Source organism: Balaenoptera musculus, chromosome 14 (genome assembly GCF_009873245.2).
Source record: "Balaenoptera musculus isolate JJ_BM4_2016_0621 chromosome 14, mBalMus1.pri.v3, whole genome shotgun sequence".
Taxonomy (NCBI): domain Eukaryota; kingdom Metazoa; phylum Chordata; class Mammalia; order Artiodactyla; family Balaenopteridae; genus Balaenoptera; species Balaenoptera musculus.
This window is the reverse complement of record NC_045798.1, coordinates 70156810-70184353: the sequence shown is the minus strand read 5'-3', so window position 1 is coordinate 70184353 and position 27544 is coordinate 70156810. Positions and strand designations below refer to the sequence as shown.

At 34.9% G+C, this 27544-nt stretch overlaps 1 protein-coding gene across 6 annotated transcripts; it reads right to left on the bottom strand.

Annotated features, from left to right (window-relative positions):
* Positions 1-78: 78 nt before the first annotated feature.
* POLI (DNA polymerase iota) lies at positions 79-26293 on the bottom strand. Of its 6 annotated transcripts, none has more exons than XM_036823274.1 (10): positions 26155-26293; positions 24608-24730; positions 22442-22606; positions 18431-18583; positions 16020-16256; positions 15033-15211; positions 14114-14202; positions 11706-11836; positions 6263-6468; positions 79-4297 (listed from the first exon to the last, which is right to left on the bottom strand). In XM_036823274.1, exons 1-10 carry the CDS (start codon positions 26231-26233, stop codon positions 3476-3478), a joined length of 2184 nt encoding a protein of 727 aa, XP_036679169.1. In that variant the 5' UTR covers positions 26234-26293; the 3' UTR covers positions 79-3475. The 6 variants fall into 6 exon arrangements, with proteins under 6 accessions (XP_036679169.1, XP_036679170.1, XP_036679168.1 ...); XM_036823275.1 differs by having other exon boundaries at positions 26194-26280; XM_036823273.1 differs by having other exon boundaries at positions 24608-24817; positions 26155-26259.
* Between the last annotated feature and the right edge of the window lie 1251 nt (positions 26294-27544).

The window sequence follows — 27544 nt, the reverse complement described above, 5'->3', positions numbered from 1 at the left end:
AATATGTTTTACACATGAAACACGTTATATATCAATTATATCTCAATTAAAAAAAGGAAAAAAACCCCAAACTTCCTGATTCCTTGATATATTTTATTTCTTGACCTGGATAGTTACATAGTTTTTACTTATGATTACCCATTAACATGTCCATTCATTTATGTACTTTTCTGTACACATATTTCACAATAGAAATTTTAAAATATTGATATTAATCCAGATTCGATGAAAGACAAAAATCTGCAGATTCAGAAAGCACCCAAATCCCAAGCATGATAAAAATAAATATATATTTTGACATATAGTAAAAACTGCAGAGCTCCAAAGATAAAAGTAAATATATTTTAAAACAACCCAAGAGAAGTCAATTCTAAATCCACAGTTCTGAAGACGTAATTTCAGAAAGTAAAAATAATTCTACTTTGAAGAAACATCTGCAATACAAGAAAAAAAGGTGAGCCCCCCCCCAAGATAAAAATGTGAGCACACCCAAACATTAACTATATAAAATACTAACAATATCCAATTTGGAGGTTATATAAAGAACTAGAGGAATTTGATTAAAATTAATATATTTTAACATCTTTGTGTCGTTTGGAAAGAGGGTACAGATATATACAATTTTTAGATGTTAAGTATGTTAAATTTTTAAGGATAATCAAAAACTTAGAATGTTTAAATTTCAAATCAGTAGAAGGAAAATAGAAAATTCAACCAATCCAAAAGGAAGACAGGAAAGGGATAAGGATGGGACAGAAGCATAGCATAGAAAAAGAAAAAAATAGAAAGCACAAAATAAGATGGAAAAAGTAAATCCAAACAGACTTGCACTTCTGCACTATGGTGGGACAGATACTCTTAAGTGTTCTCCCAATACAAAACACTAGCTTCTGAAGAAAACAAACGATTTAATTCATTGCTGGGTTGTGCTATATAAGAGAAATTTCCAGGTTCCATCCCTCTACACTCACACAGGGGAAAAAAAAATTGAGTTGAAACACAAGCAGGAAAGGAGCAGGAAGCATCAGGCAAGAAACAAACTTGTCTGGGTGCTGAAAATAAGACAAAGACAAACTGCATTCAGTCAGGAACCTTGCCGGGGCTACAGTGGTGCCAATGGGTTTGGTACTGCCTCACTGGAAGCAAATGCAAAATCACATCTGAAGGGAAGCATACACAATTTAGGTCCTTTGTTTTCCCACAGATTTAGCTTAGTCACACACTAAAGAAAACAAGCCAAAATAGTACACAACAATATTTAGTACACAATGGTACACACAAAAATTTAGACTTATAAGACTTAAAATACTGAAATAATCAGAAATAGAATATGAAATATTTATGAAAATTTTAAAATTAGAAATGGACTTACAAGAGACTATAATGAATAAACAGGAAGATTAGAAAAAGAATAAAATAAAGAATATGATTATTGACATTAAAACCATCATTAGTGTTTTTAAATCGATCAGACATTGCTGAAAAATGAATTACTAAATAAGACACAGAGCTGATGAAATTAACCAAAATGCAGCACAGATAAACAAGATGATGAAAAATATGAAAGATTAAAGGACATGATAGAGTAAGAAAGTCCATCATTTGTGCAATCAGAGTCCTAGAAGAATAGAGAAGCAATATTTGAAGAGTGGCTAAAAATTTAACAGAACTAAAATGAATTGAAAGATACAGAAAGCCAGCATACACCAAGAATAAATAAAAAGAAATTCACATCTCCAAACATTACAGTAAACCTGTAGAACACCAAAGAAAAAAGATTATTTTATTAAAAGTAGACAGAGATAAAAAGATAACCTAAAAAGTCAGATGCTGAGGCACAAAGATGTTGAAAGACCAACTTAAGGCCACAGAATAAATAAATAGCAGAGCGGTGATATACCCCTTGCATTCTCACTTAAGAAAGTGTACTTTTTACTACTTTATTTTCTCTTTTTAAACTGTCCCAAACTGTTTACTTTACTTTTCTTAACCTTTTTTTTTTTTCTAACTTTCCAGTTGTCCAATGATTTCTGGCTGAAAAAATTACAAGGATTATTAGAAACTTTGTAAAAATGTATTATCTAAAAAAGTAATATACTCCTTCATGAATTTTAACTACCTTACCAGAATATTGCATGTAGAAAATTCTCTAGTCTTTGATCCTAAGCACTAAATATTTGCATGGTAAATAATTTCTGACATTCTTGATCCAAGTTATTGTTTTTGATAACCCCAAACTCCCTGTTAAAAATCCTTGATAGTTAGGGAATTTTCAGATGTCAAGAAATCTAAAACTAATTAAAAGTCTTCACCAGGAAGAAAATATTTTTAAACAACTTTTATTCATGTTTGTACACTTTATTTTTATCATCCTTTCTTTCTTATATCTGGAAAGGATATAAACTTGAGAACAGACCTCCTCCAAACCAGTGCTGACCCACACTTTGGTGTCTTCTAGAAACATCCCCTATGTCTTGCAAATTATAAAATGTCCACAAGCTTATATCTGATTCTTAATCTGGAAGGCAAAAGGGGAACGCAACAACAATGGGAGAAATAGGATACCCATCAATTTAGTCACTGTGTATATTTGTTGTGGGTATGATATCCTTAATCTCATCTCCAAATCTTCATCTACAAAATTGTAGAGAAGATTAAAACACACCTAATCCATTGTTTTTAGACCCTACAGACTGGCCAGAGGAAATGGACTTCTTCCATTATCTGACATTCTTAAAGACCTATCACTTTGAATTTCTAGTGTCATCCTTCCCTTAATCAACTTGTATGGAGAGTTCCTTCTAGTTCTTTACAACAAATACACTCCCCAGCCCAATTCCCCACTGGGCCTCTGCCACACAACTCATTCATTCAATACTTACTGAGCACCCTCTGTATGCCAGGCATTGTGGTAGGTTCTAGGTATACAAAGAACCATTAATTGAATATACACTGCTTTGGTATTGTTTTTAAATCAACTTATCGAATGGTACATAGTACTTCAGTCAAAGACATATATATTTTTAGCAGGTTAGTTGGCAATAGAATTTCTTATAGCTATTTCCTAATGAGGTGAATTTCTTGAGCAACTCCATAATTCATAGAAAAAACCTGCTCTTTGGTACAGCATACCAATGATTTGGCCACTCTATTTTTTATATACAGTCATATATATCTTCCTCCCAATGTTTCCACAATGAATGGAAAATGTACTAATGCTGACCATGATATTCTTTTTATTGAAAAGCAATATAAAATAGCTTTAGAAATAAGAGGAAGGTAATATTTTACATTATTTCTGTTATGAATATTTTTATGCTTTGTGCCAGAATTTACTTCCCATAACTTTGTTTGCTTTATCTGGAACATTTTATGTTGTGTTCCTACATTATTGAAAGTATTAGTGTTTAATTTAGAAGAGCTTAATAAACTGTTAATCTGAGAACAATGGTCTTTCCCTTTCTTCTGAGCATGCTTATTTGTGTACAGTGTGGAAATCTGATCCTGTTCTCTTCCAATCAGCCAACAGTTCTTTTTGTACCTCTTCTGGTAGTTCATAGAAAACTTCAGGATCAATGTCAGAAGGAAAAGTAACTTTCTCTTCGGTAGAATCTTGCTCTCTATTTTCTGTAAGTCCTTCATGAATAAAGCCTGTTGCCATCGGTTGTTTATGGCTGTCTGTAGTGCAGGTTTTGGAGAAAAGTTGCTCTCTCTGCAAATTTGGAAATGAATGGAAAACAGATACAGCAGGGTCTGTTTTTGAAAAGTGGAATCCTTGAGACTCTTTAGGTCCTTGACTCATTAGTTCATCTTTTAAGCTACTGTCTATATAATGTGAATAATCCTTTTGGTTAGACACATAAGAGGAACTACTGCTATTTAAGCCTGATGTTCCTGGTTCACAGGGAGATACAGAGGATATCTGTTTGGTATTGGATAAATGATCCCTAGGATTTAAGGAACCATCTTGCATTTGTTTTGTAGAAAAGAAAGATAATACTCCTCTAGAAGCATGTAATGGACAACTCAAACTTCCTTTCCCTTGAACTTTTTCTCTAGATTTTCCAGAAAGGATTTCTTCTTGAATATCTACTGGAAGTTGCTTAAAGACCTCTTGGTCAATACCCTCAGGAAGTGAGGAGAGTGGAAATTCGTTACTGTCTTTTTCTTTAGAAAAACTTGTAGTATCTGGTGGAGACTCCCCAGTTCTTGTACTTTCAATTCTTCCAGTTGGTAGAAAATCCCAATTTGTTTCCTTGTCTTTAGAAAAATCCTCCATATGAGTGTCTTTCATTTTCTAGAATACAAGGATAACAGAAAAATTTAGATAACTGATATCTTTTAAACATTCATGCTGCTGAAGTGTAATTGTAGCTATTATCCGACCAACATGTTTCTATCCTACTCCATAACTTCAATCCTTTTGGCCAGTTCCAAACAACTAGAAATGATCAATCCACCACAATTAGTCACACAACTGTGTGGATCTTTACTCACTATTCCAGGAAGATGGCTTCCTTCCTAGATAGCACTGAGCCAGAAGGTAGGTATGTACTGGAAACCTGGAAAGGACCTAAACAATCATGTATTCAAACTTCCAATTCTGTGAATAAAAAGACTGGTGGCCTATAAAAATAAAATGATACCAAGGGTATCTAAAATATATGTATATGCACAGATAGCATCAAGGGCTGGTTTTCTAAAATTCCCTATTTTGAAGTGTAACATTTAACAGAAAGAAAAAAAAATACTTCTATGGTAAAAACCCAGTATCATTATTAAGATGTAGCATTATTCTATATTTACATGAAATAAAAATTTTAAAACACCTTCTATTTTAATTTGCCTAATTTTCCCTCTAGTTCAAGCACCATAAAAATGTACAGATAGTCAAATATAATTCAGGAAACATCAACACATTAGTAACTTCCAAAAAGTAAAAGAAGAGATTTGGGTCATTGTTTTTATTGAGCACGAACTGTGAGCCAGACATGTACAAGGTACTTTCACTTATGTTTGCCTCTCTAATACTACTGTGAATGAAAAACCTTTAATTCTCATTCTACAGACGAATTAAAAAGTAAAAAGTAAACATCTTTTTAAATGTCAGTTAATAAACAGAATAAAAAGGGTCACTGAAAAAAAGTAATTTGAAGGGCACTAATTCAGTATTTCCATAACACTATTCTGTTCTCATTATAAGCTTAAATGTAAATGAAAATATTACTAAAATTATAATGACTGATTAAACAATAAAACTAAAGAAAATAATAAAAACATTTAAAATTAAGAGTTGGACTTCCCTGGTGGCGCAGTGGTTAAGAATCTGCCTGCCAATGCAGGGGACATGGGTTCGATCCCTGGTCCAGGAAGATCCCACTGCAGCGGAGCAACTAAGCCCATGTGCCACAACTACTGAGCCTGCACTCTAGAGCCCATGAGCCACAACTACTGAGCCCATGTGCCACAACTACTGAAGCCCACGCACCTAGAGTCCGTGCTCTGCAACAAGAGGAGCCACTGCAATAAGAAGCCCACGCACCGCAACGAAGAGTAGCCCCCGCTCGCTACAACTAGAGAGAGTCCGCGCGGAGCAACGAAGACCCAATGCAGCCAAAAATAAATAATAAATAAAATTTATAGATAAATAAATAAAATAAAATTAAGAGTTAATTGTAGGCATAAACAATTTAGTAAAAGATGATTATTTTTTAAAGCATTTAGTAAACAAAAGTTTGCATTTTCTTTTAGTCATGTGAAAATATGACTAGCCTCTGCCTCTCTATTGCCACACTCTTAATTTCTACAATTGTAAAATGAGGAGTCATATTCTATCAATATTGCTAACAGAATTTTATGTAATTTCAAAACCAAGAAAATTTAAATATTTGAACAGAGACATTTGGGGGGGGGGGCTGTCGCTGGTAGCTTATGTATAAATTGACAACAAGATTAGATTTCCAGTATTTGAAAATATTTTCATATGAGCTAATCATCATATTCCTATATACTGTTATAAAATGTTTTAACAGTTCCAAAACAGAGAACCTCTATCAAGGTTTTCTCTTTTATCCAGCGATGTTTATGTTTTATTCTTAGATCACAGTACAATATACTTAAGGCTAGAAACCATAATATGAAAGGCACTATTACAAGTCAGTCATTCAAATCATATCACCCAAAAGAATCTCTAAATTATATCAGTTAAACACAAATTTATATCTCTAATTTAACCATACAAATCCAGTAACAGTGTACTTACAAAACTGTGCTTGCCAGAGCGTGAAGTTGTTGATAATGATGGTGTTAAATAATAATCAATAGTCCCTTTCTTAGCAGTATTTAGGGCTTTAAGGTTGCAGAAGCACACACTTAAAAGGGTAAGATGAAATGGCATCTTCACATTCACCATATTTCGAAAAAGTTTCATAAGTACATCAACCATTGGGGTCATCACATCATAATTTCCTAAATAAAATGTTTAAGAAGACAATATCTAAACACATTATATCATAATTAATATTAAGAGCTTAATCTAATTTATATTGCTTAGATTAAGAAGTTAAAATCCTAAATAGATATCATTGGGACATCTTGACATTATTTACTGAACTGGGACATCTCAACACTAACACCAACTGCCAAATGAGTTAAGGTTTTCAGAAGATTTGAAATATGGAACTTTTAGTTATGGGAGAATGATGAGGTCAGAAAATCTCCCCATAAAATTAAAATAAAACTGAACAAAATGGTCAAAAATAATCATTCTGAGATTCTGGAATGAACCAAAGGCAAATTAAGTGAGAAGCACTGATTTATGAAAAGCTGCTAAATTTAGGTAATAAAGTGGGGACAGCAGCCTTATTGGTTGGAGTTGCTTGTATCCCCATTTACACAGTACAGTTTGTATAGTAGTTTTACCAGGATGAGGCTGGCTGTGAAAGCCGGAAGCTTTGCTGCCAGAAAGGACTGACCTGATTTGAGGTAGAGGGCAAAAGCCCACACCCAGCAGTGTTGCCACAAAAATGAACAAACTTGGTAGGAAACAAAGGAAATCACATAGCTCTTGAGCCTGGGGTTGCAACTGTGGTTGGGATGAGTGAAAGATCAGTGGACCAGCCATAAATTTAACCCGGAGATCTGGAAATGAGAGAACCACAGAGGGACTAGATAAGCTCTCCTCACAACCCCAGCTGACTGAGAGCTGCACACACAGAGAGGAGCCAAGCTTTCCACATGTCTCTCACCAGAATGGCAACAAGCATACCAGCGGAGATGCAAGAGGGACTAGCCGAAAATAAAAGCCAAGGCAGACTTGAAAAAGGCCTAAATTTTGAAAGTGCTCTCCAACCCAAGCACTTGTCTGTTGACAGAAAATGAAAGCCTTCCAGGCTGTAGTATTTGAGCAAACCTTTGACCAATTATTGTCTAACCACCAAACTATGCAGACACAGGGTAACCTCCTAAGAAGACAAAATTAAAAATTTAAATTTAAATTTAAAAAAAGAAAAAAAGTTAAGCAGAGAGATCAGGAGCAACACATCACAGGGGAGGTAGATTTTGCAGCTTAAGTCCAGACAGGTTACAAAGAAAGAAAAGGAAAAAAAAGCCCACAGGGAAAAAAAATCCAAATCCAGAGTTTCTAGAATACATTACCTAGTCCAATTTTCAACAAAATATTACAGTACATACAAAGAAAACAGGAATGTGATTCATACTCAGGCGGAAAAAGCAGTCAATAGAAACTGACTTTAAGTTCAATTTAGCAAAGACTTCGAAGTTGTTATTATAGATATTTTCAAAGAATTAAAGAAAATCATTTTAAGGAATTAAAGTAAGATATGATAACCACTACCAAAAAAGAGGGAGTCTCAATAAAGAAACAGAATCAAACATACAAACAAAACAAAACAAATGGAAATTCCAGAGTTATAAAGTATAGTAACCAAAACAACAACAACAAAATCACTAGATGTGTAACAACAGTTTTGAGGTGACAGATGAATCAGAGAACTTGAATACAGCTCAAAAGAAATGATCTAATCTGATAAAGAAGAAAAAAGTCTGAAGAAAAATGAATAGAATTGCACACACCTATAGGACATTATTATCAAGCACACCATCATATGTGCAATGAGAGTCCCAGAAGGAAAGGAAAGAAAAAGAAGGAAAGAAAGAATATTTGAAGAAATAAGAGCCCCAAACTCCCCATATTTCATTTAAAAATTTAGTCTACAGAATTAAGAATCTCAATAAATCCCAAGTAGGATAAACACACATACACACACACACACACACACACACACACACACACACACAAACCACTTAGATATACCATAGTCAAACTGCTGAAAAAGACAGAGAGGTAAATAACTCATCACATAAAGGAGAACAACAATACAACTGTGCCTGGTAACAATTTATTGCCTCTCAGCTACAAATCACCCTTCAGTAACTGCTATGTGATAATGCATTGGACTCTAAAATTTTTTTTACATTGAACTCAACTGTTAAGTTTTGTCAGTAGAGAGACCTGGAGGACCATTAAAGGAGACAGGGTGTTTCTCTTCCTGGTTCCGATGTACTGTCATTTACCTTTTCTTGCTCCCGTAACATGGTCTGTGTGTGGTACATATGTGTGGAAATATCCAATAGTGCTCACCAGACCACATGTGTGTGGAACGCTCAGTCCCTCAGCAACCTCCAGCCCCAGTCCAAGCCTAGTGACCATGTTACCATGGCACTAGCAACTCAAACACTGCACATACCAGGCCTGTGCCATAAACAGCACCCTGACTCTTCCTGCATACCCACCTAATAGGCTTGACTTGCGTATGCCACAGAGGGTTGCTTCCTCCAGCTCTTCCTATGCAGGCACCATACCCTCCACCTTTGCACTAGCAGGAGAATGAAGATTCCTTCAGCACAAACACCTACCAGTCTCAGCTTGCCCACATCCTGGAGGATTGTTAACAGAAGCCCTCCCAACATGGACACCTGCGTACCCCAGCTCGTGCGCTGCCCTGCCAGTGAGCAAACTCCCAACATCCCAACACTCCCTGTGCACCCACCAATCAGCCTCAGCTCATCTGCAGATCAGAGGGTGGTATTCTCTTTGCCCAATAACTATGGACCAGCTCTGGGCCAGGTAACTCAAAGGATTTCTCTACCATTCAGTGTTCTGCAACCATACCTTCTCCTTGAGGGGTAAGAGGACTCTCTTTTCCAAGTTTGCCCTTCCTTGGATACTTTTCCTTAGCCCTCGGGGACCTCTTAGAGAATCTTTATATCTTTATAGTCACTCCCCTATCATAATTTAGTAATTCTTTGAAACTTTACCTGTTCAAATTTCTGTGTGGTTATTCTCTCTTGATTGGAACTATTAACAGGAATCTCTCCTGATTAAACTATTAACAGCTGCCTCCTCATCAAAAATAATGAAAACCAGAAAGCAATGGAATACTATATTCAAAGTACAGAAAGAAACCAGTAAAGGATTATATATCCAGACAAACTGTCATTCAAAAATGCTATTTTGGAGAAGTAGTCCATAAATTTTAGTTAAGTAGAATGGTTTGATAGTGTTGCTCAACTCTTCTTTTCAAATGCAAATGGAACATTCTCCAGGATAGACCATATGCTAGGCAACAAAATAAGGCACAATATATGTAAAAGGACTGAAGTTACTTTAAGTATGTTCTCTAATCAACTAAAATCAAAATGGAAATCAGCAACAAAAAGAAATTTGAAAAATAATCAAATATTTGGAAATTAAACAGCAAATTTCTAAATAAGGTTAAGGGTCAAGGAGGAAATCACAATGGATATTAGAACTATTTTAGCCATAATGAAAAAGAAACACAACAGGGCTTCCCTGGTGGCGCAGTGGTTGAGAATCTGCCTGCCAATGCAGGGGACACGGGTTCGAGCCCTGGTCTGGGAAGATCCCACATGCCGCGGAGCAATTACGCCCATGAGCCACAACTACTGAGCCTGCGCGTCTGGAGCCTGTGCTCCGCAACAAGAGAGGCCACAATAGTGAGAGGCCCACGCACCGCGATGAACAGTGGCCCCCGCTTGCTGCAACTAGAGAAAGCCCTCGCACAGAAACGAAGACCCAACACAGCCAAAAATAAATTAATAAATTAATTAATTAAAAAAAAAAAAAAAAGAAACACAACAAAATTTATGGAATGCAGCTAAAGCACTGCTTAGAAGGAAATGTATAACTTTAAACTTGAATTACTAGAAAAGAAAGTAAGTATAAAATAAATAATGTAAGCTTCCATCTTAAGAAACCAGGAGTGGAAAGGCAAATTAAACCTAAAGCAAGCAGAAAGAAGGAAATAACAAAGATCAGAGCAGAAATAAATGAAATAGAAAGTAGAAAGACAATTGAGAAATCAATGACACCAAAAGTTGAATCTTGGAAAAGATTAACAAAACCGATAAACCTTTGCTAGAATGACCAAGGGAAAAAAAAAAAAAGAATACACAAATTACCAAAATCAAGAATGAAAGAGAGGACATCACTATAGACCCTACAAAAATTAGGATTATAAGGGAATATTAACAACTTCATGACAACAAATTAGACAACTTGGATGAAATGCATACATTCCTAGAAGATACAAATGACCAAAATTGACTCAAAATGAACAGAAAATCAGAATAAACTTATAGCAAATAAAGAAATCAAATTCTTATCCATAAAAGAACAAAGCTAGAGAACTTATACTACCTAATTTCAAAACTTACAACAAAGTATCAAGGCAGGGTAGAACTGGTATAAGGATAAACATATAGATCAATGGAATAAGAAGGTCAAAAATAAACCCTTACATTTATGGTCAATTAGTTTTTGACAAAGGTGCTATGGCAATTCAAAGGGGAAAGAACATTCTTTTCAACAAATTCTGTGGAACAACTGGATACCCACAGGGAAAAGAAGGAACTAAGACTCTTACTTTACACAACACATAAAAATTAATTCAAAGTGGATGTAAGTATAAATCTTAAAACTATAAAATTTCTGAAAGAAAACATAAGAGGAAATATCTATGACCTTTGGGTTAGGCCAGGAAATTTTAGATGATATCAAAAGTATTATCCATATAAGAAGAAAAAACCAAAACAATGAAATACCATTACACAGTCATGAGAATGAGTATAATAAAAGAAAATGACAGTACTAAATGTCAATGAGAATATGAAAAAACTGGAGCCCTCTATACTTTGTTGGTGAAAATCTACATTGTTATACTCACTTTGGAAAAAAATTTGTCAGTTTAGAGTTCAACTTTACCATACAACCCAGGAATTCCACTCCTTGTAATCTACCCAAGATGAACAAAAGCATATACTTGCCCAATGACTTGCACACAAATGTTCACAGCACCATTTTTTGTAACAGTCAAAAACTGGAAACAATCTAAATGCCCATAAAGAAGTTATCTCATGCTATATAATTAAGTACCATAGTTTTGTTTTCTCTGGAGTTGGGAAGCATTCCTGAGTCTTTACTTTTAATATCTATTAAAAAACAACAAAGTTTTCTAGTGAAAATTTCATATAGAATAAAAGTATTTAATAGTTCACTAACTCCCTGTGAAGACTACCCATCTTTGGATCATATTTCTAACTCAAAGTTTGTTTTTTTAAGAGTTCGACCTGCCAATTAAATTATCAGAAAATTAGTCCATTACCTATCCCTAACTTCTGAATTATGTGGGATGGAATTGGGCACTGACGACTCTCACGGTTATAGTGCTTCTCAGATGAATACCGACGGATTATTAATCTTATTGTATGTGGCTTCCTTCCATCTTGGCAGACTCTAAAAATAAAGAGAAAGAGGAAGCAAGGAATTAGAAAAAGTATTATCTAAAGTTTTTTTAATGGTCCAATATACCTCATTTACCTAAATGTGCCAGATTTAGTAACTGTAACAATTATAAATACAGTTGATAATTAGGCAGTAGGCAATAAAGGTCCCTGAATAGTTCAAGCAAACTTCACAAAGTCTACATAATAAAGCTCTGAAACTTAAATAAGGCTCTCAGGTCTCATGCAGAATTGAGTGCTATCAGAAAAAGAACAGAGATAAGATATAATAATAACAAGCCATTTTACAATCCAAATCCAAAACATAACTAAAAGCAACATATTAAAATCAGCAGGAAATTTAAGAAACAGAGACTCATTTACTGACAGAAGCAAATATATAAAAAATGACAATTTTTTTACACACACAAAAAAAATAAGATTACAAAAAGAAAAAAAATTTTAATGAGATTATTTCTGTCAAAAAGCATTCCTCAAATAGATCCAAGGGAGTCAGTAATATCACCATTATATGGCATTAGAGAAATAATGTGAAAGATTAATTATACACTATATTTAGGAAGGTAAGTACTTGTCCATGCATCTTAAAAAGTGTTCCATCCAAATAATCTTGGTTTTAGTGTTGAAAACAAAACTTTTAATGACATGGAAAATCCTCTTATAAAGCAGAAAATCTAATTACTAGAGAAAATAAATGTCATCAAAGAATAACATTTTTCTTTCTATATGCGTCACAAACATAAAATACAAGTATTATTAAACATACTCAAATTGATTTTGAATTAGAAAATTTGGATTTTTGTAGTAAACAATTTTTTTCTTATTGCCTTACCACAAAACTTCTTGATTGCTGCTTTAAGATAATATCTTAAATGGTTCCTGTAAACATGTTACTAGTTTAAATATCTTCCAGTTCTATTAAGTTAATATGCAACTCAAAGAGTGTAATTTGGTTCCTATAACTAATTAAGACATACTAGAAAAAGGTTATACTCTAAGCAATCTTAAGACCAGTGCCTAGAGAATGGATGAATGGACCAGTGCCTAGATGTATGATTTTATACCTCTTACATATCTATAGTATTAATCATCATATGCTTGAGAACATTCACACACACGCAATTATTTTTTTTGCCAGTTACTTAGATGGCATTATACAACTCAGTCACTGATATAAGGGGCCACTATGTAGAAAAGGGAATGCCAAGCAGAGACAAAGAGAAATGGTTAATAGTTATTTCACAGGTTTAGAGCATCTAGACTCATTTCTGGGTTGATGCTTCAAATAAGAGAACCTATAAAACGTATACTTCTTGTGGTTTCTCTATTTGAACAACTTTTTCCAGTGACCAGGCATTTCACAGTAGTCTTATACTTAGCTGAAACAAAGCAGATAACCCAGTTTCACTAGCATACTCACAGGCTCAGCCTGAGTCATATCACTGCAGCTGGGTCATATAGCCAGCCAGCTGCATGCAGCAAATGATGAGCGGCACGGCCCTGCTCAAGACATGGGATTTCAATGCATGTGACAGCAAAGTTGAAGGAAATTTCACTTTATCAGTTTTCTGAGAGTTACAGCCATCCAAAAACCATCTTCTCTAGTCACATTAACCATCCTAGCATCATTACAGAAGCACACCTACCCAAAACTGTTAGACCCCTGACACCCCACTTTGAGAAATCAAAGAAATGGGAGGAAAAGAAATGGAGTATTGAGAAATAGATATATGATGGCAAAGGAGCATCAGAAAACTAAATGTCTTGTTCAGTTTATGCAATGCTATTTGTATACTCATAATCCCAATTGACAGTCTTCATGTATTTATAGGCCAGTAACCCTGCACATAACCACAATCACTCTCACTGCTCACACATAATCACATTAAGCTATTCCTTCATCTGACTCCATTTTCTTTCACATGGTCCGAGGCACAGGAGATAAAAGGGTTCTTCTGCTTTCTCCATCAATTTCCTATCCTCAATCATCACGAAGTTTATAGGTGCAGCGATTCTAGAGATACGCATAAAACTCCCTTAGGTTAATGATCAGCAGCTTAAGATCCACAGTAAACCACAATGTTACTAAAATTAAGACCAATGGAAGTAGGTAAATTAAATTTAGTTACAAACATGTTACTTTATAATGATCTATCTTTGCATGTTTAGTCTCCAGTTAATTGGTAAGTTCCAAGATAGAACATCAAGTATTCTTTCCATGTACTAGACACAGAATCTATAAGATGATACGGCAAAATGGAAAAATCACCTGTTCAAAAGACTAGCAAGTAGTTCTTCAATCTTATTTTTAGCTTCAACTTCTGATGAACATTTAAATGAATCTTCCTCACTAAAGGACTACCAAAGAAGCACAAATAAGGATTAATATAAACCCAAATAAACATATCCAATTATCAGTGTATATGTCAAATAAATATTCAACACATTCTTTACTAACTTACCTCATGTACTTAGTTTGAGCCATTTGGTTCACTTTTACATTAAATCTTTTTATCTGCAAGTTATTGTACTCCACTAGAAAGTGCACTGGAAGTCAAGAAAATTACAAAGCTCTAGTACCAATGCCAAGCTTTACTGTACGATTACAGTGAGGCTCTTAATCTCCTAGGACTTGAATCTGAGTTTAACCTTGGGCAAGTTATTTAACCTTTCTAAAGTACAGTATCTTCATCTTAAAAAAATAATGGGAGGAAGAGGGAGTAAGGGAGGGGGAAAAGGTATGAACAAACAATAGTACTACCTACTGGGAAGATTCATTGTGAAGATTAAATGGGATAATGTATATATTATTATCCCTCAGGAAAAAAATTAATCAATGTTATCTGGGTGATTATACCTTTCTCCATCTCCTAAACCATTAGACTACTCTGAAAACAAGATTTTTAAAAAATTATAATATTTTGCCTCCTGTATACAATATAGGCTATTAAAATTAAGTAGTATTCAATCAAAGTGGCTAACTTGAGACTTAAATACTAATTCTTAGATTCAATTTAAGAATATTTATTAATCTACTATAATAAATAGCCTTCTCATAGGAAAGGGATCATGTACTAACCTAAAACGCAAATTAAAATAGTAAGAACAAAGTAGTAAAACTAGGAATCTTTATCTCAAATAATGTGACAACCAGTATTCAATTAAAATAAAACATCATTGTCACGTACCTGAGGTGGTCCTGAGGGTGTCACAGGAGAGTTATCCTCTCCAAAACTGAGCTTCTGGATACGCTGAGCAACTGAAATTCCTAATTCCTTTTCTAATATTTTGGATGAAAAGGTTTGAAGATCATGCACACTACTGATACCCAGTGCTTCCAGACGTTTGGTAGTTTTATAGCCAATACCTAAGCAAAAAGAAATGCATACGGTGTTACAATAGTTTTTCTCTTTAAAATTAGCTAATTAAAATATTATAAAGATATCAACCACAAGTTTTGATACCATAATTGGTATTTTGTTAAGCTCAAACTTTATTAAAAATTAGGTTATTGTTCTGCTCAAGGCCTCTGAGTTATGAACCACCTCGAAAACCTAACAACCATAGTATAATATAATGAATAAGGAGACAACCAATAAATGCTGTCTTGATATTGATAAAATGAAATTTTTACCACCTGTTACATAACAATGTGGAAGTACTGAAGAATCATAGTTATTATTCATATAAAGAAAGACTGTCACTACAGCAATTAAAATTCATTACCATTTGCTAATTATTAGCTAACTTGATTGATTTCTATACACAATACCACACATTTATATCTGGAGGTAGTAACCATCCCAAATACAACTTCGAGCCAGAAAGCAAACAAATCTTCTCATTAGCGAAACTCCTATGACAAAGTTCTTGCACCAAAACTCAGTCATACTTTAGCACAGGAAAAAAATTAATGCTGTGATAAAGGACCATACATTTCCAGGTTATAACTTTCATGATCATATTCAAACTATACAAAAGTAGGTAAAACTAGGAAAATACTTTCATAAATATAGATTCCTAATATAGATTCCCTCCAGAAAACATCAGGTTTTTTGGTTTTCACCAAGAGCCAAGTACACAGGTTCTAAGAATTAATTACCCGTAGCTGTAATTTTTAAACTTAAAGAAATACAATAAAACCAATATATATTTTTCAAATATATTTGTCTTACCAGGCATTTCCTTTATGTGGTTCAAACTATGAATGAGATCTTGAGAACTTTCAGGTAGTAAGAGTGTTTGCTGATTTGGTTTAAAGATGCCAGACACTAATTTTGCCAATAGTTTATTAGAAGCCACTCCAGCACAGCCTGTGAGACCCAACTGATTATACATGGCTTCCCGCATCTCAGCTGCAATCTGAGATCCAATAAGTAGTCTGATGTGCAAGATGTCATGCAGGTTTATAGCTATAAAAACAGCCAATGTTGTTAAAAGTCACCATCACAAATTTTAATTTTCTTTTTAACAAATGAGTTTTAAAAAGATAAAGGGCTTAATCTATATCCAACCCCCCTTCCCCACCACCATACTGCTACACACTTAACTAATCTCTCTTGTCCTTCACAGGAATTCTGTAAAGTAACTACCACAAGTGAATTCCAAGGCCTGTGATAGCACATGCATACTGGGAGTGCTGAATGATTAACAGATTACGAAAACTGATCTCTCATAAAAAATTCCGACAGACATTAGTAGAACTTTTACTCATGTTTATCTGGAAGTAAGCATAAAAGTAAAAGTGTTACATTAATGATAAAGCTAACATTACAGCTTTAAAGATCTGAATCTAAACTTTACACACTAGTGGTATGTGCTATTAAAAACAATTTTGGATTTGTATATAGTTTAAGAGATCTTTTATTAAAAGTATAGGGAAATTATATAGAAACAAATTTTCTTAGGTGTGAAAATGACATTAGAGTTATATGAGACAGTCCTTAATCTCAGGAGTATTTACATTTCAAGTGTTATGATGTCTATAATAGTGGCTCAACAATCTATCAACCAATCAATAAACAGCAAGATAAAGCAAATGTGGCAAAATGATAACAATGGGAGTATCTACAAGGAAGGGCATAATGACTGTTCTCATTGTATCATTCTGTCAACTTTTCTGTAGGTTTAAAGAAATTTTTTAACACAATCTTACGTGGAGGAGAAAGAAGAATTCATGAAGAATTAGATATTTTAGGATATAAGACCTAGCTCTCTGTAATATGTTCTAACAAAGAGAATCTAAGTTTGCTTTAAAAATTACACAGAAACACATTTGGAACCTTCTTGCTACCCAGACCTTGTAAGTGACAAAAGAGCACAGGTACAAAAGACACATGAAAGCTTCATATCTTCTTCTAAGACAGAATGGCAGCTCTACTTCTTTTCTTCTTTAATATCCGGGAGGTGGATAATGACTGGAGACTGATCCACCAGCTCTCAAAAAAGGGGGATAAGAGAAAGCACATGCTGGCTGAGACCTATGAGCAAGTATGTCAGGACAAGTCTTAGAGAAAAGCAGAGTAGCTTGCCTTCTACGTGGTATGATTTGGAAGTCACCAGCAGTCACAAGATGTTTGAAAGCCTAATTAGATATTCAGTAGAGTTGATTGCAGCTTATTTTCAAATGCAAATACCCCTGGAAATACCATCAGTCATTCATACTTTAATACGCGAAGGAGAGGAACCATTCTGTTTTCTTGCTAAGAGTTGGCAAAGATTATTTGAACTGATTAAATATGAGCTTGCAGAAGATGGCAGGTAGGCCTGGACAAGCTTCCACAAGGGCTAACTTGGGAGGGTCTTGGTGCCTTGGGAGAATAGAAGTGAACAAGCAAAGAGGCAGCAAAGGCAAATTTAGTCTACCTATAAAATTCTGCTTAAAAATGGGTTTAACAAAATCAAAAATTACTCTAAAAAGCCAACTCCTGTAACTTAAGGATGATCTAAAGAGTCATCCTCTTTAAAAGCGATAACACAGGGACTTCCCTAATGGCACAGTGGTTAAGAATCCGCCTGCCAATGCAGGGAACACAGGTTCGATCCCCAGTCCGGGAAGATTCCACAGGCCACAGAGCAACTAAGCCCGTGCGCCACAACTACTGAGCCTGCACTCTAGAGCCCGCAAGCCACAACTACTGAGCCCACGTGCCACAACTACTGAAGCCTGTGCACCTAGAGCCCGTGCTCTGCAACAAGAGAAGCCACCACAATGAGAAGCCCACGCACCGCAACAAAGAGTAGCCCCCGCTCACCACAACTAGAGAAAGCCTGTGCACAGCAACGAAGATGCAACGTAGCCAAAAAATAAAAAAATAAAATAAAAACAGTAATACAGGACTGTGTCAGAGAAATGAAAAGTGCACAAAGCACTGAGCTACATGTCATCAAAATACCATTTTCTGCCTATTTAATATGGAATAGCAATACCTGATTTTAATCACCTTAGACTGTTGAAATATGGCTAATATATCCAACAAAAGCCAGAATACTTTCAGAAAGACATAATCTACTCTCTGAACTGACTGAACATTAAGAAATGTAGATACTTTTAGTTACTAAATAGAATGAATAAGAACCCACTTACGCTGATTATCGTATACATGACCCGACACAGTCAGTGCTGAGGGTTCATCACTTTGAAGCTGCTCTAGTCTCTTCTCAACCATTTCTGTTAGATCCACAAAATTTTCATCAAGCCCGAGTCTCTCAACAATTGGACTAAATTCTTCCAACAACTCTAAATTAAAATAACATTGGAGCACAGATGTAACTGAAGTTATAACTAGAATAGATTTAACTCTTTTATGCTTAAAAAAATAACAAAATATGTTGTTAAAGGTTTTACATATATTCACAGTCCCATAATATCTTTAATAAAGTCCTCAGTTAACTGGGATTTTTTTTTCTGTACCACATTCTGAGTAAAGGAAATATTTTCCAACAAAATAAGTCCAAAAATAACATTTCCTGGGCAGATACTCATAGCAATAAATTTCTCAATCTCCTATACCTATAATTTCTCTATCTGCAGTGCATTAATTATCAATGCTTATAGTTAATTATGATCTTGAAGCAGTAGGTCAATAAATAAATTACAGTCTGCTTAGAAAAGTAAAAACAAGTAATAATATATTCTAGCTATGTTTTTCGTAAGAATTTTTAAAAGGCAAAACAAAATAAAATTTAAAATTTCCAGTTAATACTAATCCAAAGAGAAAAGTTACTTAATTTTCAAAATATACTACAATGCAATATTTTTTGATTAGTTACCCTCCAACACATTCCTTAAGGGCAGAGATGGACCATGACTTACATGTATTTGAATGTCCAGCCTCTAGCACAATGCCTAGTCCGTAACTCAAATGTTTACTAAATTGAGCTGAACCAAGATTTGAAATAAGTTCAAAAAGACTTATCGATTCTCATTTTTAGGATTAAAACTAATAATTTGAAATCATTAAGAAGAATTTTCACTTCTCTCTGAATCACCTATGATACCAGCTGGATGGCAGAAAACAAATTATTAGCCTCTTATTATATAAGAATGCATAGGTTCTTAAAGTCCTATAATATGAAAGCTCTGTTTTATTGATGCCAACACTGATAACAGCAGGAGAAAACAATTAATAAAGATAACAGTGTGATCTGGTGACCACCAAAAATCACTTTCAACCTACCTAGAGAAAACCAGATATCTACTCTGAGGAAAACCTGACAATGTGTCTGACCATATAAAAGGATTCTTTGAATTTCCCTCATCAATTTCTGCTTTTCTTCCCCAAAAGTATATACCTGATATCCAGCAGTAACAGATAGAAAATAAAAGTTTATCAAAACAATACTATATAAAAAACAAAGAACAAGTTAAGTGCTAAGGAGAAAAGCAAGTTAAGTACAGAATCATGCACAAAGCTGGTGGATCGCTGAATATTGATTGATTGTATTGGTTCTATTACTAGGTCATAGGAATAAATCACTTATCCATTCCTGAAGTTAACCTCTTTTTTGCTGTCAACTTGTCAACTCCATAAACAAGAGGCATTTATTAAACATATGATTACACAAGGCCAAAGAGAGGAGTTATAATTAGAGAAAAAACTATCTAGACAAAAATGTAATACTGTAGAATAAAAATATGAAATAAACAATAAGGTTATACATCATAAATAAGTCTGAAATAAATTCAGTATAGGACTATTAGGCTATGTTCCTATTTCAACTCAGAAAATACCATGAAAAAAAATTAACAAAATAACATTCTATCGATGCATAAATCATGCTTAGAATATTTATTGTTATTATATTAGTGCATTATTAATTCTTTCAAGATACTACTTTATAAGTTAAGAATCAGCATAAAAACTGAGATTTACTCATTGAATTTCCAGTAGATATTTTCACTGTGAAGAGTTGCAGTGGCACAGAAATCATAAGAGAAAGACTGATAAGTCTGACACCATAATGTCAGCCAAAACACAAATTAGAAAAGTAAAAAAGATGAAACACAAATTGGAAATATATTTATAATACATGGCCATCAAAGGGTTAATTTCCTTAACTTCCCCAAACAATGACACAAACCAATCAGAAAAGACAGGAGCAATCTAAATAAAAACGGGCCCAAGTGAAAAGGCCATTCACAGAAAACATATATAAATGACCAAAAATACATGAAAAAATACTCACACTTACTTATAGAGAAATGCAAATCAAAACAATGATTTACTATTTTTTCTACCTATAGGCAAAATCTTTATGAATATCTAATACTGTCATACATATTAGCAATATGTTGGGACAACCTCAAGTGCAACATATAGCAGTATTCAAAATTTCTAATGCAAATGATCTTTGATCTAGCAATTAAACTTTAGGAACTTACTTTAAGGATATCTTCATGAAAGTATGTGAAAATTTCTGTATGAAAATGTCTACTGAAGCAGATATTTGGAAGAGCAAAAAGTTGGTAACAGAGAAATAATCCCTCACTATCAGGGAAACCACATAATTTACAAGATATCTTTTGAATAAAAGGAGGTGCTATTAATAATTAAAGGAGGTGCTATTAATAATTATGTAGGGACAATGGGCATAAAGTGGGACATACTGTCTTCGTATCAGTAAAGGAATGGTTAAATAAGTTTGGGACAAAATACAACAGAATACTGTGCAGGCATTAAAAAGAATGAGGAAGAGCTATATGAATGAGATGAAAGATCACCAAGAACAAAGGCAAGATGCACACTGTTTGTATTATATCATCTCTTCTATGTACAGTAAAAATTAACTTCTGAGTAATCAGATACACACACATAATTGTGCACATTGTCTATTCACACATAGACATATACACACATGTGGCGGAAGGGGTTTGGGTCATTGTTTTACACATATGGAAAAACCTGATACTGGTTTTTGCATCTTGCCTTTTACTCAACAAGACATATCTCTATGAGTCAAACAGTACAGCACCAATGCATTCTTTTTAATGGCCATATAATATTCTATCATAGAGAAGTCTTAGTTTATTTAGCCATTCTCATCCTGATGAGCAATTATTTTCATTCCATATTTTTAGCAATTATGAACCATGCTACAAGAGACATTCTTGTACATATACATTATTTTAGTTCTATTAGATAAATCCCCAGCAGTGATATTATTGGGTTAAAGAACATAATAGGTATCTTTAATTTCAAAAAATGTTTCTAGATTGCTTTCTTGAAAAGGCTGTAATACTTTGTTTCTACTTTTTCTCACATTCTTATTTTTAGTACTAATGAATTTGAGCATTCTTTTTCCACATTGTTGAATTTGCTCTTTTTGTTAATTGCCTATTCATATCCTTTGTCCATTTTTCTTAAGTTTCTTTTTCTTCGTAAGAGGTCTTGGATATTATATTTAATGCTTTCATCTGAAAACTGCTACAAATAACCAAAGAACAAGTAAACAAAAACAATAGCAAACAAGATAAATAAAAAGTTGATCCTTATACATTTTAAAACTGTATATATTTGCCATATGCCAGTACAACACATGGTTTCATTTTTCCTGTAATTTACTAAAACACCAAGATTCAAACCCAAACCTTAGTAAGGGGCAGTTTATCTACACTGAAATATTTTATACATAAAATCTAAGAAAAAAATAAACTCATCTTTGCTAATACCTCCTAACAAATTGGTTTTTAATTATGTTAATCAAACTACAAAAGCCTCTCTCAACTACCATTAGTGCATTAGAGTACAGCATATTTCTTCATAGTTCATTTAAATTTGGCATTTAAATTTATAATTAAAAATACCTGGTTCTTTTTCGTTTATCTTCTCCCATTTTCTCACTTTAAAATTTGTTTTACATTTTCTCATATTTATGTAAACATCAGCATGACAGAGTTCAAATTCCTTCCAACTATACACTTTTGTCACCATTACTCATAATATATTGTCATTCTCGTATAAATTTTTTCAAAATGGGAAAGCCCCAAAATAAAAGGAAACTGACTTATGCATTTTCATTTATTAAAAGATTCATGTAGTTAACAGGCATCCTATATAAAAATTAATGCTGAAAGTATATTGCCCATAATCTGTACCTGTAACCTTATATGACATCTCTCTGTAACGAGTCAAGTCTTCTCCGTTAACTAATACTAGCTGTGGACACTTTTCTTTTGCATCTCTGACATTCATAAGTTTCTTAACTCCAAGTTTCCTAGCTTCATAGTTGCAGGTAACCACCAAATATTTCTGCTGAACCCCTATAAGAAATAAGTATTTTATGAGAAAATTGAGCAGGATTAAAAATTAAAGTTAAAATATATTTTACTTATTCCATATTATAATTGTAAGTTGTAATACCATCTGTTTTGAAAAGAATAAAAAGCTCTCAGTTAAAAAATACAGCCTCCATTCATCAAAGTTCTATGAAGTACAATTTAACAAAAATTTCCACAAACCAGCAATTCTATGAAGTCTTCTGCAAAAAGATACAAATAAAATCCTTCGAGGATTTTTTTCAAACAATACAAAACCAAATTAAGTTATATTGAATTAACTCTATATAACTTTATATATAACTCTAGGCCATGTTTTACCAAAAAATAAAGCAGATGAAAATAACTGAGTACAATTAACTACCGGTTGCTGCTAGAAAACCTAACTTGTCTTCTGAGTAACTTTCCAATGAATATAAAGCAATGTTCTGTTACAAGTGCCAACCTACAGCAATTACTAGGGATCTCCCCCAATCAGTGTTCTAATTATTGAACTGTTCTTCATAGTAATCTGCAGAAAAGATTATAGACAGAGAGGTGGCATTATGAGCCCCCTCCTTATCAAAATGATTAAGTTATGATCATCTACAGACTGTTTAGAAATTCTAGTTTTCCGGTAGCTTAAAATTGCTAAAATTATTTGCTTTTCTCTTTACACAAGTTGACTACTTGTTTACCACTACTGAAGTAACGTTCATCTAAAATATGTAAAACACAAATATGTAGATGGGGAAAAAAAGGTTATGTCCATTCCCCTAATGTAAGACATTTTGTTTCTAAAATGTTGATACTATAAACAAGGCAAAGAAACATTATTTCATATATTTTTGATATATCAGATTATGCCCAAAAATAGAATCACTGGGTCAAAAGTAATAATTTATGATTCACCAGTGAACTATGTAAGAAATCAGATTAGTAACTTCCTTAACTAAAAAAGTAGTCTTTTAATGCAGGATTAATGGACTCACCATTATGTCACCAGCCCAAGTTAAGTAGTCATATATTTGCTGAGTATAAATGAAAGACTATGATGCTTTCTCCTAGAAACTTTCAGCATTATATCCCTCACTTCCTGGTAATCATTCATTCCTGCATCTTCATTACACAATACCTTTTTACTAATCATTACTTACAGAACATCTTGTTACCATGCTACTAGTTAGAAATGCCTTCAGAAGAAAATTGAGGTCCCCTAATCCTAACTCCTTGACAGCCTTAATTTTAAAGATCCTAGACTGACCTTGGCATACCAAAAACTAGTCATCAGTCATCCCTCTGTTCCTTAGTAAATCAACTAGGCTGAGTTGAATTGGGGACTTAGCAAAACCAAAATAGACACCAGAGGGAAGCAGCAGGTGAACCAAAATTGCTCTTTATGATTTTACTAAAAGATAAATCCTTACTACATGCATAAAAGAAGTTTTTAGAAATTTAAATTACTTTTCCAATTTAAGATATAATAAAAAAAGAAAGTTTTTTTTAAAAAAGCCAACATAATAGTAAGTAAATCCCCAATGTAAAATTTTTCTTTGCCTTTTATTTTAAAAGATACTTATGATTTTATGGAAAGCTTGTACTGTATGCCTTAACATTTTGGGTTATGTGCAAAATCCAACTGTTTTGTCTAATGTTACACAATTCAAGAGTTAATTTCAAAAGTGGGAGAATAAATGACAACTTCCATTAAAATTAATAAAAGAGATTGTTCTTGAGATAAGATGGTTGTAAAATTTAAAACATTGAGAAAAAGACTAAAAGTTTATCATGGTCTCTCTGTTCATCCGTTTGGTTAACTATTCTACTTGTGTCACATTCACCATTGATTAAAGTTTACACCTGTAGTGAAGCAAAGATTACTATCTATAAAGCATCATAGAACTGCTTCCAACATTTATTAATATGGTTAATAAATCATAATATAATAAACATAATAAATAAGGAATACTATTATACAAAGAAAACAGTATCAAACTCCAGAATTACCTAAAGGTTTGCCCTTTAGCTCTGGATTTGAGATCATTTCTACTTGTGCATAAAAGCAATCCAGATCCAGGTGTACTATGACTCTAGATGAAGAACTTCCTGCTGGCACCACTTGATCATGGACTGTGGCACAATATGCAAAGAAATATAAAAATACATTCAGGCTGCTTATCGTCTCCGAGCAACTGCCAGCCCCTTAAAACATGGCAACTGAGAAAGAAGAATGCAGAGTGATTTTTAAAGTTTTTTTCCTGGATTTATCACATGTGTCAAAGCATCTAAAAATTACAAAGACATGAGAGAAGCTCCACCCACAGTAGAGTCTTCAGTCCTGTTTAGTTACTATTTCTTTGTATACTATATTTTTCTCAGAATAGTAATAAATTTAAGGAAAAAAATTTATCAATAATGGAAGATTGCAAGAGGTAATCCTAGGACTTGGAAGTTTATGGGAAAATTTAGAGTAAGTTGCAAGGGGCAGAAAAGTTTAAACACTGACCTTTCAACCAACTTAAAAAGTATTCTAAGTGGCATGTCCTTAAATTAAAAAAATAATCTGAAATACAAAGCAGCACAAGACAGAACCTATGGGTCCCAACGGACTACATTTAGCTCCCATATGAGATCAAGATTAGCTGGTTCAATGCTGAATACCCAATACCTAAAACAGAGCCTGGCATATAACAGACTACCAATAAATACTTGCTAAATTGAAAGACAGAGTAAATAGTTCCTGGATTTTAAAAAGTAGTTCATGTCTTAAGGGAAGGGGCAGAGGGATAAGACAGAGGAGATTCCAGCTCTTAACACCAGTTAAAAACAAGGCAGGCTAAATGCAATGTGGTTTTCTGGTTTGGAGCCCGGAACAGAAAAAAATTAAGTGGAAAAAAACTGGCAAAATCTGAATAAAGCCTGTCCTTTCATTAATAGTATGCCAATGTTACTTTCTTAGTTTTGACAAATGTATCATGGTGATGTAAAATATTAAAGTTAGGAAAAGCTATCTGTGCATCTCTGTAAATCTAAAATCATTCCAAAATTTAAGGTTTTAAGAAGGGGGGCGGGGGTCTAGGAGGCAGGGAAGGAGAGCCTTGGCCCCAGGCCCGGGGGTTGGCGCGGTGCAAAGTAGGGTCCAGAGGCTGTAAGTGGGTCACCGGAGAGGCGGCCACTGCAGACGTGCCTCGTCCCCGGTTCCGAGCTGAGCCGTCCCTTCCCGTCTGAGCTGAGCCCGGGCCCCAACCTTTGCCAAACGGGCGACAAGTTCCCCCGCTTCTGCAACCTTTAGGCGGCCGGGGACTCTTCCGCTTTCACTGGGCTGTTTGAGGGATTACAAATGCACCCTCGATTAACCAACTGACGCGCCCACCCTACTCCTACTGGGCAAAAAAATCCCTCTCGGGATCTTGGCCTCAAAACACCGGGCAGCGAAGGGCAGCTCTCTCAGCGGAGCCGGGAAGAAGAAAGGACCCGAGCCGGGCGGGACAGTCGCACCCCAACGGCCGCCGCCACTGCCCCGGAAGTCCGCCCGCCCCGCGCTGCTCATTTACACCAAGGGAGGCCGCCGGGCTCCTCAGACCCCAGCGCACCCGGCGAGCTGCCGGCTGCCCCCGCCTCGGCCTGCTCCATGACCCGAGCCGCGTCCTCTTCCTCGTCGCGGTCTCCTTCCTCCTCGGGCTCCACCCCCTGCTTCTGCGTCCCGCCCCAGCGGCCAACCGCAGGGCAGCTTCCGACCGCTTCCGCCCGGTCTCCAGGGAAGCCGCTCCGGGCTGGCGCCTGCGCGGTCTGCGCCGACCCGCGGGCTGCTCCGAAGGACGCGCCGGCTGGGAATCCTCCAGACCAGCGTGTGGGGGTTCCCTCCCGCCCAGCCGTGAATGAGAGATTGTCGTACCAAACAGCTCATTTTTCTCTTAAGGTCTTCGGGGTGAGTCCCACACCACAAATTTTAACTGTTTATCTTTACTTAGAAGCCAGCCTGTTCTCCTGATCAACTGTTAGCAGAATTGCTAACCCTTAGACGCTGAATGATTTATGCTGATGGAGTTGGGGGAAAGGATGGAAATTATGGTGACAGCAAGGCGACCATGTAAACGAATATGATTAGCAAGTATGTTAAAGTTTGCATTTTGTTTGTTTGGTGTTTGATTCAAAGATACTGTGACAGATTGGACCCCTGAATTTTTAATCATTTAAACTGAATAGGATTTTGATACATGAGCTTTGGAGTCGGGTAAAGTTCTCAATCCAGACCCTCCAACTTGCTAACTGTGACTTTGGGCAGGTTAAATAACTGCTCTGGGCCTGTTTCTCCACTGTTTAAAAAAAAAAAAAAAGGTCTTGAGTGTACTGGGATTAAATGAACGAATGAAAACTAACGTACGCTTTAATATTCCAATGAATATAAAACACCTGGGACATGGAAGGTTAGAAGGTGCTCAATAAATGTTCATTCTCTTTGCTTTCTGTTGAGATGCCTTTTGTGCCTCTGTGTGTGTGTGTTTCTTCCAACAGAGAAAATTTGGAAATTACTGTGCGCGTGTGTGTGAATGAATATATATATATATTCACACAATTATTTTGATTTTTTTACAGGATTCTTTCATAAATAGGTTGTGAAAACTTTGAGAAACCCATTAAAGGACATGCTGATGCATCCATAAAGAAGGAATGAGAGGCAGAGCTGGGGCTCGGTGGTTTGGAGACCAGGTCTTCCTCTTTGGGTATTTTACACTTAGACATCTGGACCAGTTCCTTCAAAGTCTCCAGTATGGGATCTAAGACACCAATTTAAAGCTATCCTGCCTTCTTTGCAATTGCTATTTGATAAGTCTAGATAAAGTACTTTTGAATTAAGTGCCTCTTTGGCTATCATCAAGGGTCCAATTACTTGTAGACAACTAAGGTATTTTGTTTCAATTCCTCCATGTTGAGAATGATACA

Bases quoted from the DNA above. Each gene is read 5' to 3' on its own strand.
- POLI (XM_036823274.1), bottom strand. From the start codon at position 26,233: ATGGAGCAGGCCGAGGCGGGGGCAGCCGGCAGCTCGCCGGGTGCGCTG. The intron at 24,731-26,154 runs GTAAATGAGCAG...ATTGTGCCACAG, and splicing joins GCCCGGCGGCCTCCCTTGGT to TCCATGATCAAGTGGTGCCA. The intron at 16,257-18,430 runs GTAAGTGGGTTC...CTGTTTTTATAG, and splicing joins TCATGTATACGATAATCAGC to CTATAAACCTGCATGACATC.